Source organism: Lissotriton vulgaris, chromosome 7, assembly GCF_964263255.1.
Source record: "Lissotriton vulgaris chromosome 7, aLisVul1.2, whole genome shotgun sequence".
NCBI classification, from domain to species: Eukaryota; Metazoa; Chordata; class Amphibia; order Caudata; family Salamandridae; genus Lissotriton; species Lissotriton vulgaris.
Genome location: NC_141695.1, coordinates 1255180965 through 1255200788, shown reverse-complemented (window position 1 = coordinate 1255200788; position 19824 = coordinate 1255180965). Strand labels below are relative to the sequence as shown.

Here is a 19824-nt window from a genome sequence, read left to right as displayed (position 1 = left end):
TTAGGCACAAAGATGGCGCGATAGATGGAAAGATTAGAATGGCAAAAGAAAAGGGGGAACTTGCAAAGAAGAAAGCGAGAAAGAGTGTCGTACACCAAGACTTTCAGATGCACAGAAGCCCAGAGAGGGCAACCAACTACAGGCATGCACCACTGACATAAATGCAGGAATGGCACGAAGTAGAGTGCCTTAAAAGAACACCTCCACTGCAGAGAAATGGAAAAGCCATGAATAAAGTACATGCATAACATCCAGGATAGCCTTTTTCCCTCTTAGTGTTTTAAGACAAAGGTTGGCGCGCCCTCAAGTTGTAGTGTGGCATCTTGAATTGATAAGCAGATCTTGTTCCACTAAGAGGATGCCTCAGTGGGTTGGGAGATGCTAAATTCGACCCCGATAGCAAGGATGATTAAGAGAGTACCTTGTGATTGAGATAAGGAGCTATGCACATTGCACTTTATAATGCTCATGTGAGGAACATGAGTTGCATTCTGTTGGTTATATATTTATTGCAACACAAAAAGATGATGGACAGAATGTTGAACATTGTCAAACATTAACCCCCAGTCACAGATCTGGGTTTAATCCATTGTTATTTTGCTCACCACGCCACCCCAGTTTAGACATAGTCATATGCAAATCAGTCTTGACCCTGTGCCTCATGGCAACAGTCCAGACTGAACTGCCAGGCCATGTCTTCACTGGACCAGAATCAAGCATCCTAGGACCAGTTTCGGGGTTTCACCCCTCTTCAGCCAGTATAGCTTGACTCCAGTGGCGTAGAGAGCACGGGACCCATGTCTGGGCATACCCTTCCCACTTAGGGTGAAAATCCAACACAAAAATATGATGGACGGAATGTTCAACATTTTCAAACATTCACCCCCAGTCACAGATCTGGGTTTAATCCATCACTATTTTGCTCACCACACCACCCCAGTTCAGACATAGCCATATGCAAATCAGTCTTGACCCTGTGCCTCATGAGAACAGTCCAGATTGAACTGCCAGGCCATGTCTTCCCTGGACCAGAATCAAGCATCCTAGGACCGGTTTCGGAGTTTCACCCCTCTTCAGCCAGGATAGCATGACTCCAGTGGCTTAGTGAGCACAGGACCCACGTCTGGGCATAACTTTCCCACTTAGGGTGAAAATGCACCACAAAAAGATGATGGACGGAATGTTGAACATTGTCAAATATTCACCCCAGTCACAGATCTGGGTTTAACCCATTGTTATTTTGCTCACCACGCCACCCCAGTTCAGACATAGCCATATGCAAATCAGTCTTGACGCTGTGCCTCATGGGAACAGTCCAGACCGACCTGCAAGGCCATGTATTCTCTGGACCAGAATCAAGCATCCTGAGACCGGTTTTTGTGTTGCATTTTCACCCTAAGTGTGAAGGGTATGCCCAGACGTGGGTCCTGTGCTTACTGCGCCACTGGAGTCAAGCTTTTCTGGCTGATGAGGGCTGAAAGCCTGAAACCGGTCCTAGGATGCTTGATTCTGGTCCAGGGAAGACATGGCCTGGCAGTTCGGTCTGGACTGTTCCCATGAGGAACATGGTCAAGACTGATTTGCATATGGCTATGTCTGAATGAACTGGGGTGGCGTGGTGAGCAAAATAACGATGGATTAAACCCAGATTTGTGACTGGGGGTGACTGTTTGACAATGTTAAACATTCCGTCCATCATCTTTTTGTGTTGCATTTTCACCCTAAGTGGGAAGGGTATTCCCAGACTGGGTTCCTGTGCTCACTACACCACTGGAGTCAAGCTATCCTGGCTGATGAGGGCTGAAAGCCCGAAACCGATCTTAGGATGCTTGATTCTGGTCCAGGGAAGACATGGCCTGGCAGTTCGGTCTGGACTGTTCCCATGAGGCACAGGGTCAAGACTGATTTGCATATGGCTATGTCTGAACTGGGGTGGCGTGGTGAGCAAAATAACAATGGATTAAACCCAAATCTGTGACTGGGGGTGAATGTTTGACAATGTTCAACACTCCGTCCATCATCTTTTTGTGTTGCATATATATTTATTGTCCTCTTTCTTTTAAAATGTTTTTAATACATGCTTGACCATATTGAAGACCTTACTGAGCCCAGTCCGCATTAAGAGGATGCACTTGCAAGGCCACGCTGGAGATGGGAAATTTGACCTGATAATAAGGTTAATTAAGAGATTGCCCCATGTGATTGTGATAAGCTGCTATGCATAATGCACTTTATTATGTTGTTCTTGAGCAAAACGAGTTGCATGCTACTGGTTAATTTGGCACTTTTAGTCTTTTTAATGTGTTCTTAATATAGGGGGGATTTTGGGTGTCGACCATCTATTCTGTTTTAGTGTTTGACATTTTTAAAGTTTATATGGTTATTAGCCGAAGTCATGTGTTGGTTAAATTGATCTAAATGTGTGCTGTGCACTACTAATTTTAAGATATTTGTGATTGTTTACTAATTAATCGGGAAATGTGCAATATTTCTGTAGAATTTATTTCTTAGACATAAAGTATTTTGAATGACAGCAATAAAGATTGAGAGGACAACAGAACAGTGATAGAGAGAAAGAATGTGAATGCTAATCAAGTATAGAAATTCTGAAAGAGGCACTCAGAGAAACTGAGAGACAAGCACAGAGATTAAGAACCGAGTTTTGACAGAATGAATTAAGTGGCCTTGATGTGATAATAACGCAGAATCTTATCTGGAGCTCTGAAGGGAGGAATGACTAGCTTTTAAACTAGTACTTGAGGTGGGTCGGAGGCCACAACACATGTATTTTACTCATTCAAAGTGATAGGATTGTCTCATTTGAGGAGGATGAAGTGAAATGGGCAGGTTGCCTTCACAGTTCTCTCTTGTGAACATCCTTCTCTGAGTAGGCAGCTTACAGTTTTGCCTACCACTCACAGTACACTAACCAGTTCTAGTAAATATGTTCACTACTGTGGTGCTCTAGGAGCAGCCATGGACAGAGATACACTACGAAATACCAGGGGTTGCAGTACTGACGTTATGCCCCCATTACTACTAATGACATCACAGAGTCAACCTCTTGCCCCACCTCAGCTGCCTCCTATTTGCTGCTCAGGGACTAGAAGGGCACACATTAAAATCTACAGAAATAAAACATCAGGATAAGGACCATGCTTACTTTGTGTTTCTGCTTTCATGACCCCTGAGGCACGTAGAGACTCAGGGAAAACCTGGGGTAGCAGTAGCTACTCGTGATCGAGGCTATATGAGCCACCCACCTCCCTCTGCAATGTGTTGGTAGAGAAATAAAGACTTACAGAACACCGCAGTCCAGGCAGAGAGCGCACAGAGAAAGGATCTTTCAGTGACACTCAGGGATAGATAAAAGGGAATGCTGACTCAACCACAGAGTGTGCGACACTGTTAGGCACAAAGATGGCGCGATAGATGGAAAGATTAGAATGGCAAAAGAAAAGGGGGAACTTGCAAAGAAGAAAGCGAGAAAGAGTGTCGTACACCAAGACTTTCAGATGCACAGAAGCCCAGAGAGGGCAACCAACTACAGGCATGCACCACTGACATAAATGCAGGAATGGCACGAAGTAGAGTGCCTTAAAAGAACACCTCCACTGCAGAGAAATGGAAAAGCCATGAATAAAGTACATGCATAACATCCAGGATAGCCTTTTTCCCTCTTAGTGTTTTAAGACAAAGGTTGGCGCGCCCTCAAGTTGTAGTGTGGCATCTTGAATTGATAAGCAGATCTTGTTCCACTAGGAGGATGCCTCAGTGGGTTGGGAGATGCTAAATTCGACCCCGATAGCAAGGATGATTAAGAGAGTACCTTGTGATTGAGATAAGGAGCTATGCACATTGCACTTTATAATGCTCATGTGAGGAACATGAGTTGCATTCTGTTGGTTATATATTTATTGCAACACAAAAAGATGATGGACAGAATGTTGAACATTGTCAAACATTAACCCCCAGTCACAGATCTGGGTTTAATCCATTGTTATTTTGCTCACCACGCCACCCCAGTTTAGACATAGTCATATGCAAATCAGTCTTGACCCTGTGCCTCATGGCAACAGTCCAGACTGAACTGCCAGGCCATGTCTTCACTGGACCAGAATCAAGCATCCTAGGACCAGTTTCGGGGTTTCACCCCTCTTCAGCCAGTATAGCTTGACTCCAGTGGCGTAGAGAGCACGGGACCCATGTCTGGGCATACCCTTCCCACTTAGGGTGAAAATCCAACACAAAAATATGATGGACGGAATGTTCAACATTTTCAAACATTCACCCCCAGTCACAGATCTGGGTTTAATCCATCACTATTTTGCTCACCACACCACCCCAGTTCAGACATAGCCATATGCAAATCAGTCTTGACCCTGTGCCTCATGAGAACAGTCCAGATTGAACTGCCAGGCCATGTCTTCCCTGGACCAGAATCAAGCATCCTAGGACCGGTTTCGGAGTTTCACCCCTCTTCAGCCAGGATAGCATGACTCCAGTGGCTTAGTGAGCACAGGACCCACGTCTGGGCATAACTTTCCCACTTAGGGTGAAAATGCACCACAAAAAGATGATGGACGGAATGTTGAACATTGTCAAATATTCACCCCAGTCACAGATCTGGGTTTAACCCATTGTTATTTTGCTCACCACGCCACCCCAGTTCAGACATAGCCATATGCAAATCAGTCTTGACGCTGTGCCTCATGGGAACAGTCCAGACCGACCTGCAAGGCCATGTATTCTCTGGACCAGAATCAAGCATCCTGAGACCGGTTTTTGTGTTGCATTTTCACCCTAAGTGTGAAGGGTATGCCCAGACGTGGGTCCTGTGCTTACTGCGCCACTGGAGTCAAGCTTTTCTGGCTGATGAGGGCTGAAAGCCTGAAACCGGTCCTAGGATGCTTGATTCTGGTCCAGGGAAGACATGGCCTGGCAGTTCGGTCTGGACTGTTCCCATGAGGAACATGGTCAAGACTGATTTGCATATGGCTATGTCTGAATGAACTGGGGTGGCGTGGTGAGCAAAATAACGATGGATTAAACCCAGATTTGTGACTGGGGGTGACTGTTTGACAATGTTAAACATTCCGTCCATCATCTTTTTGTGTTGCATTTTCACCCTAAGTGGGAAGGGTATTCCCAGACTGGGTTCCTGTGCTCACTACACCACTGGAGTCAAGCTATCCTGGCTGATGAGGGCTGAAAGCCCGAAACCGATCCTAGGATGCTTGATTCTGGTCCAGGGAAGACATGGCCTGGCAGTTCGGTCTGGACTGTTCCCATGAGGCACAGGGTCAAGACTGATTTGCATATGGCTATGTCTGAACTGGGGTGGCGTGGTGAGCAAAATAACAATGGATTAAACCCAAATCTGTGACGGGGGGTGAATGTTTGACAATGTTCAACACTCCGTCCATCATCTTTTTGTGTTGCATATATATTTATTGTCCTCTTTCTTTTAAAATGTTTTTAATACATGCTTGACCATATTGAAGACCTTACTGAGCCCAGTCCGCATTAAGAGGATGCACTTGCAAGGCCACGCTGGAGATGGGAAATTTGACCTGATAATAAGGTTAATTAAGAGATTGCCCCATGTGATTGTGATAAGCTGCTATGCATAATGCACTTTATTATGTTGTTCTTGAGCAAAACGAGTTGCATGCTACTGGTTAATTTGGCACTTTTAGTCTTTTTAATGTGTTCTTAATATAGGGGGGATTTTGGGTGTCGACCATCTATTCTGTTTTAGTGTTTGACATTTTTAAAGTTTATATGGTTATTAGCCGAAGTCATGTGTTGGTTAAATTGATCTAAATGTGTGCTGTGCACTACTAATTTTAAGATATTTGTGATTGTTTACTAATTAATCGGGAAATGTGCAATATTTCTGTAGAATTTATTTCTTAGACATAAAGTATTTTGAATGACAGCAATAAAGATTGAGAGGACAACAGAACAGTGATAGAGAGAAAGAATGTGAATGCTAATCAAGTATAGAAATTCTGAAAGAGGCACTCAGAGAAACTGAGAGACAAGCACAGAGATTAAGAACCGAGTTTTGACAGAATGAATTAAGTGGCCTTGATGTGATAATAACGCAGAATCTTATCTGGAGCTCTGAAGGGAGGAATGACTAGCTTTTAAACTAGTACTTGAGGTGGGTCGGAGGCCACAACACATGTATTTTACTCATTCAAAGTGATAGGATTGTCTCATTTGAGGAGGATGAAGTGAAATGGGCAGGTTGCCATCACAGTTCTCTCTTGTGAACATCCTTCTCTGAGTAGGCAGCTTACAGTTTCGCCAACTCTTACCTTCTCCGGCGCTGAGGAATATTATTCTTTCGAAACTACTGCCTCTTCTAGTGCAGGTAAACCGCTGTCTCAAAGTGTAACTGACTCTAGTGCTAGCATCACCATGTTCTTGATAACGTGCTTCCCATTTCCTCTGATCGGAGTGTGTTTTCAGGCATCAGCAGCAGAATTCCAGACACAAGGATGATCTGGGTAGGAGGGGTCTACAGGAGGATCGGAAATTGATGCGCAGGGAGATACGCTCGCGGTACCGCAGCACCAGTGACATGCTTCATCGACTCTTCGTGTGCATCGCAGGTGAGACATGTGGAAACTGCAGCTCTGATGTCCTGCTCTCCCCTTATGGCATGAAGGACCTACGGTTGTCAGGTCACATGAAACACGCCATGATGTTTAAGGTTATGTGGTCGGTAGTGATTAAAATCATGATAGATCCAAATGTCTTGATCCCAGCAGATCAAGGAATGTAGGGCAATAAGGATATATTTTTCTGGACATAGTCGTAGGAATGGTCTCTAAACCATAGAGGTGGGTTAAAAAAATAACAGAGTTTTAACTGAACAGAGTTTTAATAGCTCTGTTAGGAGCAGTGAAGATTGGTGCAAGGATGCAGAACTGAGACACAAGGTATGCCTCGTTTACATCACTATAAAAATGAGGAAATCTCCTGATGAACGGAATAAACAGTGTCCATATCAATGCCCCCATGCCTGTTAACTTCAAGATATTCAGTCCTTGTCTCCGTGTGGTTACACGTGTGGGTATTTTGTAAAGAGCTTTCTTGTTTTCAGATCTTGAAATGATTTTTAATTTTTTCTCCTGAAATGTTTTGCTACTGGTGATGGGTTCTTGCAACAAAGTGATAGAAGGATCGCCTGATTAATCTCGGCAACTGGCAATTGCTTCGGGCTCGTCCAGTCCGCCATCTTCCACCCACTGTACTACTCTTGACAGAGAGCAGCCATGCTTGCAGTGTTGGTCAAACAGGAGTCAGAGACTGATTTGAATGTGGTTGGTCTTGGGTTCCAGTCTGGAGGGTACCTTGTCTGGCCGTTTCGGGCTTGACAGTACCTGAAAGACTAAGCTGAGCACTGTCTACCCGGAGTAAGCTGCGTATTGTACTACTGGGTAGAATACTATATACCCTGCAGTACTCTTAATATAAATTATCTATGCAAGCTGCATATGCATACAGAACAACACTGGAAAACACAGTTGTCCTGTATTATTGTGGAAAGTAAGAATGTGAACAGGTAAAATGTGATTTCCAAAAGTTTGCAAAATACTGTCATTTTCCACCAGAAATAAATAGTAAGAACAGGGATACCAAGACATCATGTTTAGTTCATCACTGGACTATGCTTGGTCACCGAGACCATTAGCGATTTGGTGGACATGCCCATAAAGCATTTTGTGAGTGTATATTCCTCTTTTGTGTGGCTCTGTAGTCTATTAGTGTGGTGTTAACCTACATTTCCTGTCACTTTAGGTTGGCATCAGACTTCGTCTGTAGCAGGGAAATTAAGGGACTGATTTAGAGATGGCAGATGGGTTACTCCGTCACAGTGATACTATATCCATCCACCTAATTACAAGTGCCAGGGGATATAATGCTCTTGTAATAAAGTGGACGGAAAACCCACCATTTTTGTGACAGAGTAATCACTGCCAAGTTCAAAATCAGGAACAGAGTCTTATGTTACAACTTGTAAATTTTCCTTACAGGTGTTGCTGATCAACTTCAAACAAATTTTGCAAGCGACCTCCGGCCTATCCTGAAGACTGTGTTTGAAATTGCAGCATCCAAACCGGACGCCTGCGAGACATCAGATGCAGCCCGTGAGCACTTTAATCTTTTCTTCAGTTATCTTTCAGTGTGGATCATTTGGTGGGGTTATTGGCAGAAGGGGGCCTTCACATGTGGCCTTTAAGTACCAGATGGGTGAAATGTAAGCATCATTAGTGGTATCTTGAACAGACCTGGACATCCACGGTGGGAGATTAGCATCATCATCAGTGGGCTCGAAGTCAATGGTGTTACAATCTTCAATGGGGCGACTCCTCACACATTTACAAAGGCCTTTGACTCAAGAGGCCCCCTGACAGGTGAGGGTCTCCGGCGCCACAAGGTCTGCACGGTCCTCACTTAAGCCCTGCTGTGGGCATCGCTGGCAGATGCCTACCATTACTGATGAGATCTTCTAGTGTTAAGACTGCAAAAGTGCAGCTGTCTCTCCGTAGAGATGTCAGATGAAGCCTCCTTTTGTCATTGCCAAATAGGCCCACCTCGGTACAGACCAAATATTTTCTAAATACATAGGTCTATGTTCAATGTACAAAGCACTAATGCTCTTTAGAAAAGCTCTTGATGTGTCTCAGTATCTGGCTTCTCGGAAGTGCTATATTTCGACATGCCCGACATTACAAAATTGTATCCGCTGGCACTGAAGATGTTTCCGTTCCTGTAACTGCAATAGCAGCTATTGCTGTGTCTGAGTATTAAAGAGTATCAGCAGGACAGCGTTGGTCAATACTGCAACAGCAGTGGATGTTGCATGTAAGATTTGATGCTCAGTTTTCTATAGAACAGCAGGGATGCTGCAGGCTAGGCTGAGGGTAATTGTTGAAGCTGTTTGTGTCTCAGCGTAGGGAGAGTGAGGTTTGCTGCAGCTCAGCACTTAGCTGCATTGACAGAACTGTATGGGCTCAGAGCTAAAAATGCAAGAGATGCTGCAGGACAGATGCCACATGCTTTGGCATGGCTTTACGGGTAGCACAGGTGCATGGGCAGAGTTGTGTGTCACAGCATCTCAGGATTGTGGTGCATTGGTAGAGCTGTGTCTTTGCATGAGATGCTGCAGGGCAGCATGCATGCATTTGTATGTCCTGCTCAGAATAGAAGTAGCCTGGTCAACAGTGGTGTCCTTAAGAAAGCAGCGCTCCTATAATGCATAGTTCACTTGTGTCCCCACCCTTACCCATGGTTTCTGTGACAAATGTCTCTTATTTGTTCATTTCTTGCTTTGCATGCCCTGTCAACTTTTCTGCAGAGAATGAGATCAGGACTCCTGACTTTGAGAGGAGACCCGGAAAGCAACTGGAAGACTGTGCACTGTGCTTGGATAACAACCTGATGAGAACAGAGGATGGAGAGAGTGTGCCCTACACAAATGGTAACTACCTTGCACACCTATGTATAGGCGATGAGGTTTGCATAAACAGTACCACCTCTGGTTACAATCGTTTAGGAGACTGGATCTCTCCAAGTAACCTCTTACTGACCTATGGATTGGAGACTGACTCTCTACATTTGATAACTTCAGCAGTACACCTTGTGCATAAGAGACTGATCCCCAACCATGCAGCAATGCTTTGGCATTCCCATTCAATACAGCTGCAGGTGCTTCAGCTGTCAATAGTGCAAGAGGCACAGTTGGCACTGGTGCCCAGGAATGTGGGGGGGAGCATTGCAGCCCTATTATGAAGTTTTCTACCTGACCAGGAACTACAGTGGGCGTTTTTCATGCCTGCATTAGAGTCCTTGGGACTCTTGCTCTGCCACTGTACAACTGTACGGCGTGGCTCAACAACCACACCACTCTCCACCAACACCAACACCAATTTGCACTGGCGTGATCTCTTCCTCACTACTAATACTCCATTACCACCCCTCCCCATGCTCTCTAGTCCACATTAGTTCCACTGTTCCCCGAGGCCTTCTTGAACACACTTGCTAGTTTTGGTGATCTTTTTACAACGTATCTGAGTTCTTGTTTGGGGTCTGACTTGATTGACACTTTTTTTTTCCTCTGACTGTGGTGTGCATTGACCCTTTGTCACAGATCCGCCGGAGTGGGTTCCCGACAGTGCCAGCAGCAACTGCATGGATTGCCGAGCTGCGTTCACCCTTGTTCGGCGTAGGCACCACTGCCGCAGCTGTGGAAAGGTGAGAGTGCAACTCAGACATAGCATTAATCTAAAATCTTATAGCTTGAATATTGCATGCTTATAAATAACTATTGGGACTCCTAAACACAGCTGGCATCTAGTGGGGTTTACTCAAAGTGGTGTATACACTCAATAACTAAGGAAATTCCACCTTCCAGTAGCATAACCCTGGTGTGTACTCTTTATACAAAGATGCATTGTGAAGATGTGAATGTCAAAAAACATATGAGAAGGCTGGTGCAAGCATGAAAGAAAAAATCATGGCAAACATAAAGCAAATCTTTCTACTGATGTTCTGTGTCCAGAATACGAAATACTCTACAATCACATAGCTGAAGATTAGGGTGAAATACGTGTTTCCAAAGACACAATCTGCAACGATTCAATTCACACAAAGTGATTAATAAGGGGTCAGATTCATATCTTTCTCTTAGCTCCCAACGTCTCGAAAGGTTAATTTCTGGTTATATCTCCTTTGCCATCCTTAAACAGAATGCTCTATCCTACTATCCTTCCACAACAGGTGGTTTAGTCCACAATGCCCATAAATATAACCTGTCAGAAACACTCTCCCATCATTTAAGTCAGTCAAACTCAGTGGTGATCTCCTCAGCATGAAGAAAATGTCTGCCAATCAAAAATGGACCAGTTGAGCCCAAAAATAACTTCTATGTTTGTTCAGCAATATGATCTGCAGACACTGCTAACTTTTTTTATCATCGAAGAGAAATGCCACACTTTTGTCTCATTTCAGTAGAAGTTAAGAAGGTAGCTTGGTCATTACCTAGTAATCTTCATTACTATTCGAAGTGAGGTTCCATCGGCAAGACAGACAACCTATTTATAACAAACTCCTACTCTTGTCCTATCCTTTTCTAAAAACAAAATGATCGCAACTCACTGGGGCTAGCTGTACAAAGAATTGAGCAGTTTGTGGTGTGTGATAGCGCCACGAGAAAAGGACCAAAAGGACTGTCACATAGCAGAATGAACATTACTATTAAGTGATCGGGTAATTACCACTTCTACATTGTACCTTGCAAGTGGCCTTACTTGAGGATATAACCAATCCTTAAGCAGAATGTACCACGCATATAAATATGCTGCACTGCCCATTATCTGCACTACAATCAGAGCATGTGATGGGGCAGTGTACTCAAAACTTTGATTCTTTTGTCTCAGAGATGCAACCTTCTCATGGCTTCCAGAAGGCCTGATAACGGGTCATTGCCCAGCCCGCGCACACTTAAGAAACTGGCAGATCTCATAAGATCTTCATAACCAGGATGTGTTACAACGCCTTCAATGTAGCCTCATTGAGGTGCTTGAAGCAGAGTAAATCAGTCAGTTACCATAATTTTAGTAACAACTTCCCTAAAAAAAACTCTCTTTTAGAGGTATAGCTTGTCAACTTCTAAGCATCCAACACCAAAACCTAAAGAGAATGTATATCTGGGCAGAACTGTTGCGGCTATCCCAATACTTGATCCTGTTTATTGTTCTGTATTCCATTGAAGGGATAGTGTTGGGGAGAGTAGTGGAAGTTGCTGCCTGACTGGCCCCCCTCCAGTTATGTTGTCTCAGACCTGTAAATAAACTTTGAAACGTAAAGCAGATCTTGTCTTGTTGGTAGCTATGGCAACAGATTGCACTGATGAGTGTCAGTCTACCTAAATAGAATAGTTTTGACATGGGTACACAATAGAGGTAAATAATGTAAACAGAGTGTCCCATTATGCCAAGGAAGGAGTTGAAAAAGTAGCTCGATCATTAAACAAGTAGGAAATCTTAGAGCTTGGGCCGTCGGAGTAGTTGGCCAATGTGGTTTCGGCTAAGAAACTCGTTTGTTAAGAATGTTTGTGGACTTGAGAGACTTAGATGTTGTTAATGCATCCAATTGTCATCCTGTACCAAACATTGTGAAGAAGCTGATGATGGGTGGAACACAAGGTTTTTCAACGCTGAATTTATCAATATATATATATATTTTTTGTATGAATCAAGGCTACTAATCTCTTTTAATACACTGTATAGCTTTCACCATGTGCATCCTGGGTAATCTTCTGTATGTAATAGAAAGCTATGTACTACCTGGTCAAGGCAGTAAGCAATGTCATCTATTCTAGGGTGCGAACTTTGGTGTATTGTCCAGATAAACTTAATAGTGCACTGTGAAAGTACTTGACATTTTATGGACAAGATGGTTCACCTTCAAGCAAGAAAATGGTATTATCAAATGTATATGTCACTTTGCTTATAAAACATAGCCATTAAAAACGTTAGTCAAGAACCATGAACTGTTTCGCAGAGTGCCAAGAGATTTTGGGACTGTGAAGGAGATGGCTGAAGCTTCAGAGTTGAAATCCTTTAACATGGATCATAAAAGGATGCAGAGTCCATTGGTTGTGGCATGATTTGGGGGACTTTGTTTAGGCTAGTGAAAGATGGAGATGAGAAAGAGTTTATTTAACGTGTAAGATATTGCATGCATCAGAGTGTAAGTATTGTTTTTAGGAAGAGGATTCTGGTTTCTTCAGTAGACTGTGTAGGGAACAGAGTGCCACATATAGACCATATAATTTGGGATCTTAATTTGTGGTGCCTACTGATCACAAGTTTTAATGGATTTATTAATAACCTAACTCTACAAAGAGGCAAGTGGTTGCACCTGTCGCAAGAATATGTTACTGTTCCTCTGAATATCACAGCTGGTAGTTTATTGACACTGTTGATGAAAGATCAGCTTGGTGAATGTAAGGATGAGATTGACTATGTGTATCCACATGTAATGAATGAATGCTTGGCCTAAGAGTAATGGACAGAAAGAAAGAAAAACCAGATTTTTTTTAAAGGGTTACAGAGTATATATGTAGAGGTTGACCTGTCAAGGATAAGATAGACTTGAGTTTGGTTTGGGGTGAAGTTGAGTGAATGAAGGGTTTGTTCTTGTCTCACACATGTGTTAAGCGTATACTTTTGTCACTTATTTACAAGGGAAGTAATGGCACAAGTGTGATTAAACGAAGAGTTTGAATGAATTGCCGGAAGATTGGAGTGTTGAAAGGTTGGTCAATTATTTTTAGCATGTTTATTATGTCATGTGTCTCAGATATCTATTGAGGTACCGCTGCAAGTATTTGAAGTATCCAATGTACTTTGGAGGAGGGTGGCATTGGACATCCTTGGCCAGTTACTTAATTAGGATATGTGCATGCTTGTCTCTAATGGACTATTGCTGACACTGGCTTAGAAGTGAGTGATTCTTATGAGCATCCCTTGGTATTTTACTGTACTGCATATGTGCTAGTGTGAGATGATTGATCTGGATTTGTGGTTACAAACAATGGAGTCAAGCTGGAGTCACCTTGCATGAAATGGTACCTAGCATGACATGGCATTCAACACATAAGGACATCAGTTTATTTTCTGCTTTGTACTGGTTAAAGGAAATATTGGAATAGATGTTGAAGAAAAATCTGCAGATGATTTTGTGTGAAGGAGGAGATTTTACGTTAGCAATCAGAAGTTGTGGTTGTATTGCACAACACCACACAAATCTAGAGCTAAAGTTCTTCTTTGTCCTGTGTGGAAGAGTTCATACTCAATTGAATGAAGATTGGGCGATGAAGCAAATAAGCAAAGGTGATGGAGATCAGGAGAAGCATGTCAATGATTTGTCCGGTAGAAATGAAAAAGGGAAAGTTTGGCAAAGTGAATTGGTTGTAGTTGAAGAAATTGTGTTTGATAAGGGCGCCCCAATACTTTTGACCGACATTGCAAAGAATATGAGAATGGCAATATTTTTGTTTTCGAACATACCAATGATGTTATGTGCATAATGTGGTATGATTATATGGTTGTCTGCTGAAACATTATTAGTGGAAGGGATGGTGTGAGCAAAATCACCGTTCAGAAACGGAAGGTAAACCTGGGTCGAGAAAAATGATGACAGAAGAGTCTGTCTAAACTCAGTGAGTTTGACTCCATCGTAAAAGGCTTAAAGATTGTGTAGAGTTAATATATGGCTGTGGATCGAGTAGCCTTTGTTCGTTATGGAAGGGGGAAGTGTTATGTATGTGTGTTAATTACTGTTGTATGGTACTGTGCATTCTGTGGAAGGTAAAATGTTGGCACAAGTCACGGCTGCTGCCTGGCTACTCACCCCTTGGATGTGATAGCTTAGATTCGAGAATTAACTTTAGAACACAAAGAAGATATTGGCTTCATTTACTACAAGAAACTTTGCCGAAGAATAATTTCTTCTGATGCAAAGATGCAAACAGGTTTCATGACTGGGCCAGTTGTTGATGTCTATCTGGTGAATTCTGTAAAGCTGGAGAAACGGAAGGGCAGGAAAGACAGAAGTGTGTGTGTGTCTCTCTAGAACTTTGCAAACTTTTACAAAGTTGCACTTATGACTTATTGAATACAGATTCCCTTCCAATCAGAAACCACATCTTTTTGCCAGGTGAGGCACGCCACATAGACTGCATATCCGAATAGCACAATTTGTAGTACTGACAAACATACATCCATGCAACGTTCAGACACTTGCATGTTTGAATCGTTCTCTGGTTTAATGTACATATGCCATTCTCACTGTCACATAAGCACACATCTTTGTAGATTCCAGACATGTGTAGGCCCAGCTACACCACCACACAAGTCGATATCTGTGAAGCATTCAAACATATATATATATATTCTTTTTTTTGACCCATTACTCATGTTTACAGGCTAAGGGTTAGCTTAATGATTGGAGTACAAGAAAGGTATCTGAAGTTATAGAGACAGAGTACTCTTGCAGACACAACCACATTTCTAGCGTTGTTTTAACTTTTTGGATTCATCAAACTGCTTGCGTTCTTTTCAAATTCACAATCCAGAGAGGTGTGATGTCTACAATTCTTCTTGGCATAAACTCTGTACTACACGGAACAGCTGGGACAATTTGCCTTCATTTGCAATAAGTCCAACAGTGGAGTTCTACAATGCTGCGTGGCACACAAAATGTCAAACTTGGGCTTCTTCGAGGTGGAGCGGATGCCATGAGTTCTTGTATGAGGAAACAAATGTTTATCAAAACCTAAATCGTCCCCAAACCTCCTCTGGCGAGCTTGTATCTCTACCCACTCGATGAAAGAGTGGCCAACCAACCAGATGACCACGTCCTCCCTCTTCCACTGGACCTGCCACTGAACCTGAAATTAAACAAAAGAGCCTGCCCCCTGCTCTTTCCTAACCACCCAAGACTCACACATAGAGCCTGTAGGACTCCAAGGGCCAGCTCCCCAAACGCATGATGTCGTCAAGCGCCCAGCGTCGATTCCCTGCTCCGATGCCGCACCCATGCAGACAAAATGTGTATCATATTCTGCTGAGGGCACGCCCAATTGACCAAGCGTCTTACGAAGCAATGATAGCAGCTGAAATGCCATAACCTTTGCTCCATACCTGTGTCTAAACACCATGTCAGGGCCAATTCCACAACAAACCGCCCTCGTTCGCCCCACACCACCAGATATTGCCCTAGAGCCCCTACTGCATGTAAGACTACGATCCTCTCCTCCGCTCTTCGATCTGGTTTGGAACTGCTAAGCCAAATCTCCAATCTACCTTCCCTCCTTGAAACGCTGTCCCACAGTACTCCTCCCCATCCCCTGCCTCTCAGCAACTCAACACCCTAGCACACCGATGAACATCCAAGACATAAGGGCAGAAAACAAGCAAGTCTCCGACGCATCCCTGCACACCTCCAGCTACTGCTGCAAAACATTGCAAAGTAAATTCAATGTTATCGGCCTCCTGAGATATATATATATATATATATTACACATCACTGAGCTAAGCAGCATAACCATGTAGCAGTCAGACGTTTGTATGCTCTGGTTGCCTGAACATGCATATGTAAACGCCTCCACACAGCATCTAATAAAAGACTCTCATGATCCTCCTCCCCCTGACTGCCGAACACTATGCTCCTCCACATGGGTCCAAAAAGGTTCCTTAAGAAACTAGCACATGTGCACCCCCCTAAAACCATCCCCCACTGAGCGAGGCCAGATCTGTATATCCTGTGCAAAGAATTTAACATGCCCATGATGCAAACAATTCAACAGATGTCTCTGACTTTCAGAACCTTGCCCTAGTGCACCCTCACACCAAGTCCAGTACTGCCCAGTTGGACTGAATGCACAGTCGGAATCATATGCATGCACAACACTAGACAATTATGGACACAGTACATTTTCAGACTGGATAGCTCCATGGTATGTACTCAATTCACCACTAATCAAAACTTTTACAAGAGTACATTTTAAAAGTTAATAGGCCACTGGAACCTTAATTTCCCCACAATTAATTAATTAAGCGAATTAACTGAAGAAGGCAGAACTGCTGATACCAGGTATACACAAGTTGTAACTTTATGTTGCTCCCTCTGCATTTCCTCATAGATTTAATTGAAGAGTGAACATTACTTCTATTCATGACTAAGTATTCTTTGACCTTCTGACTCTTTGCCCTATTTGGCTCTTTCTGTTCCAGATATTTTGCTCAAGATGCTCTGCACACATGGTGCCTTTGCCACATTTTGGACACTCCAAGGCTGTTCGCGTCTGCAACCACTGCTTCACCACTCATCTTTGCTCCAGGTCAGAGGCCATGCTGTGATCTTGCTTGGGGAATAGGATGGATCATCGAAACAAACAAGGCACACAACCTTCCAAGATTACAAGACGCCACCCCTGCTGCGTTAAAGGACTATTTTTATTCCTATGTTTTTACATAAGCCCATTCATTGTGGGTGTAACCATTTAGATAAAGCCTATCAAGCATCAAATCAATCTCGTAACTGGAATCTGTAAAATATTGTTTTTATAAATTGTGTGCCTCACATGCCTTGCAGCAGATGACTTAAGGACACGTGGTATCTCAATAATGAAACGGCACCACAGGACAAATGATACAACTAGCAACTGCAAAATCTCCCACAAAATCAGCATTTAAATTGGGAAATATCAAGGGATCCTCTCAAACTCTGGTTCATAGTGACATGATCATATTGACTACCAAGTTGGGAAATGGTTAAATTTAGCGAGTGGTAGGGACACGAGGATATTCCCTTATCAGAGGTTTTCATTCCTTAACTAGCAGTAGACCTGAAGGCCAACATGTCTGAGGTGGACTCAGCCAGGCTTTGTAGCTAAATGAATACATCAATCCCTGCCAAAGAATATGGGAGTAATTTACCTTGTTTGGTTTCCAAGTGAGGGTTCTTTTGAACATTCGCAATACTTGGACTTGTTTTTAGCTGTTAACCCTGCATTTTTAAAGGTGCCTTTTAATGTGATGCAAAAGTGTGTCAGTGTGTTAGCAGTTTTGGCTGCCATCTCTGTAACCGGGACTTTGTGCAATTGTGAACAGGAGCGACATGGAAAAGGTGTGTGGGTGGCATTGTGTCCTCCTTTTACTGTCATTCAATAAACATTTGTTATTCAATTTAATCCTACAGGGTTGTGTGGACGAATGCTTAAGGACGATTAAAGTGTTGCACTTTCCTGCTCATATAGCAGGACTGTTAGTTTATTCTGTTTTCTTCTTATGTATAGGTTTGTTTTCTTTTCTCTGGATGGCTTACTCCTGCTTTGCTCATCCTTCGTCTCTCCCTATGCCTGCCTTTTCCCCTCGCCACAGCTCTGTTTCTTGTGTTTTCCTAAAGTGTCTGTCTATGTACCTTGGAATTTCAAAACCTATCAACATTGGCATGATTTGCACTTCATTTTCAGAAAGGTTCTTAGAAACTGTCCACTAAATACCAGAACGATTTTAGTCAGCTAACTGCAAGTAAAACCTCATTTCCAAGTGTACCACTCTTTGACCTAATCAAATTAAACCTTATATGGGAAACTCACTAGATTGACTGACTGATTCAAACTCAATCCTGTTTATTTCCCACCCCAAAGCATCGTGCACATTGACAGTAGCTGAGATTTTTGGCAAGTGCCAAAAATTATAAGTTTACTGTAAATCCCTTTCCGGACAAGTCTCTTCTAAAGGTCTTTACAAAATGTCTATCGGTGGTGGTGTCACACTTGGCCATCAAGACATCCACGCTTATTCATATCTGGATGACTTGCTGGGCATGGGAAGACATTTTGTCTAAATTAATGCCGAAGGATGCAAACCACACAATTGCTTCTCAATCCGAAGTGCCAAAATCTCACCTCCATCCACAATAGACCCAGAGTCCTTGGGGCAAAAGCTGATAAGAGTCCCCTTTACCGAACATCTCAGACTCTAACGGTGAGGTAGGTTATGCACTGGTCGATTCCAAATGGAAGAATGCACATGGATACAGACGCAATGGTCACAAAGAACTGGAACTTGGGAGGATCTACTAATGATAGTATTCAAAGTTCAGAAGACATTTCCCTGGTGAAACTTGTACAATCTTATGAAGGGCTGAACTTTTGCAGGCCCTTAACCATAGATGAGCTAACATGAACAAGTTCTTGATAATGGACAGGCAGATTTTGGGGAATGCACATCTGCATGACAATGTGTCAATGCCAGGGCTGTTGCCTTGGCACTGACCGCTTTCCAAAAACACTTGGAAATGGTGGTTCTATTTTAATAATAATAATAATACCCTTTACTGCGTGATTACTTAAAACAATTGCAACCGTAAAATCCATGTATTGAAAGAAAAAACTGTTTCAAATGTACAAACATGTTTAAAAAGGATGTGGGGTGTTGTGGTAAAATAGGCACAGCCGGGTGATCAAAGGTCAGGGCTTAGTTTGTGGAGTGGCGTGTTTCATTTCATAAGCCTCCAGGTTTAAAAAGTGATCTGCTAAAACAAAATAAAGGATAGAAGAGTTCAAAGTTTTGCGTTTATCTGATTTCAAATAATGCTGGTTTTCCATTGTTTCTTGCCAAAAGGCAGTGAGTCTTAGGGACAGCATAAAACGTCTTCGTCTGATTACTCCCTGCTAGAGTTCAGCTTTTTTCCTGCTTTATCTAGAAATTTGACTAGGCGACACGCTAGTTGGATATTTTTGCAGTCGAAGCATGCTTTAACCGCCTGCCTGCATGTTCTTATTCCCGAATCCTTTATGGCCGGTTTTAATAGAGATCTGCGCTCCTTATCCAGTTCCTTGCAGATGCATATTAGATGAAGAATATCCTCTTTTGAATCCCCACATAGGCAACAGTTAGTTATTGTTTGAGGGTGTTTCCACGGGGGCAGATGATATAATGGTGGAAGGATGCCCAACAGTAGTCGTAGGAACTTCTCCTTCATAATCCGAGTGAAGCCGTCGCCTAGGTAGGTTTGATGGGAGCCACTGGTGTAGCTTTGAGTGACAGCCCAGCCATGGACCCTGTTGGTTAGCGTTGCTTTATCCTCTACTTGCGAGTTGATACTTACTGATTTGTTAACCAGTTGTTTAAACGTGTTGTGCGATCTAGTGCTTTCCCAAAGATCTCGTAGATCCAGGGTGTCTATTGATTGCTGTAGGTAGATTGTAGCTGCGCTCCCTTTTTCCCT

General features: G+C 43.0%; 1 protein-coding gene across 4 annotated transcripts in view; it reads left to right on the top strand.

The window, feature by feature from the left end:
- The window catches only part of LOC147703343 (uncharacterized), a 210328-nt gene extending 192551 nt beyond the window's left edge, over nt 1–17777 (top strand). For 3 of the 4 annotated variants that reach the window (XM_086931788.1, XM_086931787.1, XM_086931789.1), the window contains 5 exons: nt 6481–6623; nt 8052–8165; nt 9377–9499; nt 10169–10272; nt 16821–17777. In XM_086931788.1, the coding sequence (XP_086787914.1) occupies nt 6481–6623; nt 8052–8165; nt 9377–9499; nt 10169–10272; nt 16821–16946 (610 nt within the window). In that variant the 3' untranslated portion in view covers nt 16947–17777. Of the gene's footprint in view, nt 1–6469; nt 6624–8051; nt 8166–9376; nt 9500–10168; nt 10273–16820 lie in introns of those variants that run through there. The other variant, XR_015297575.1, reaches the window with a different exon arrangement.
- Nucleotides 17778–19824: the final 2047 nt, after the last annotated feature.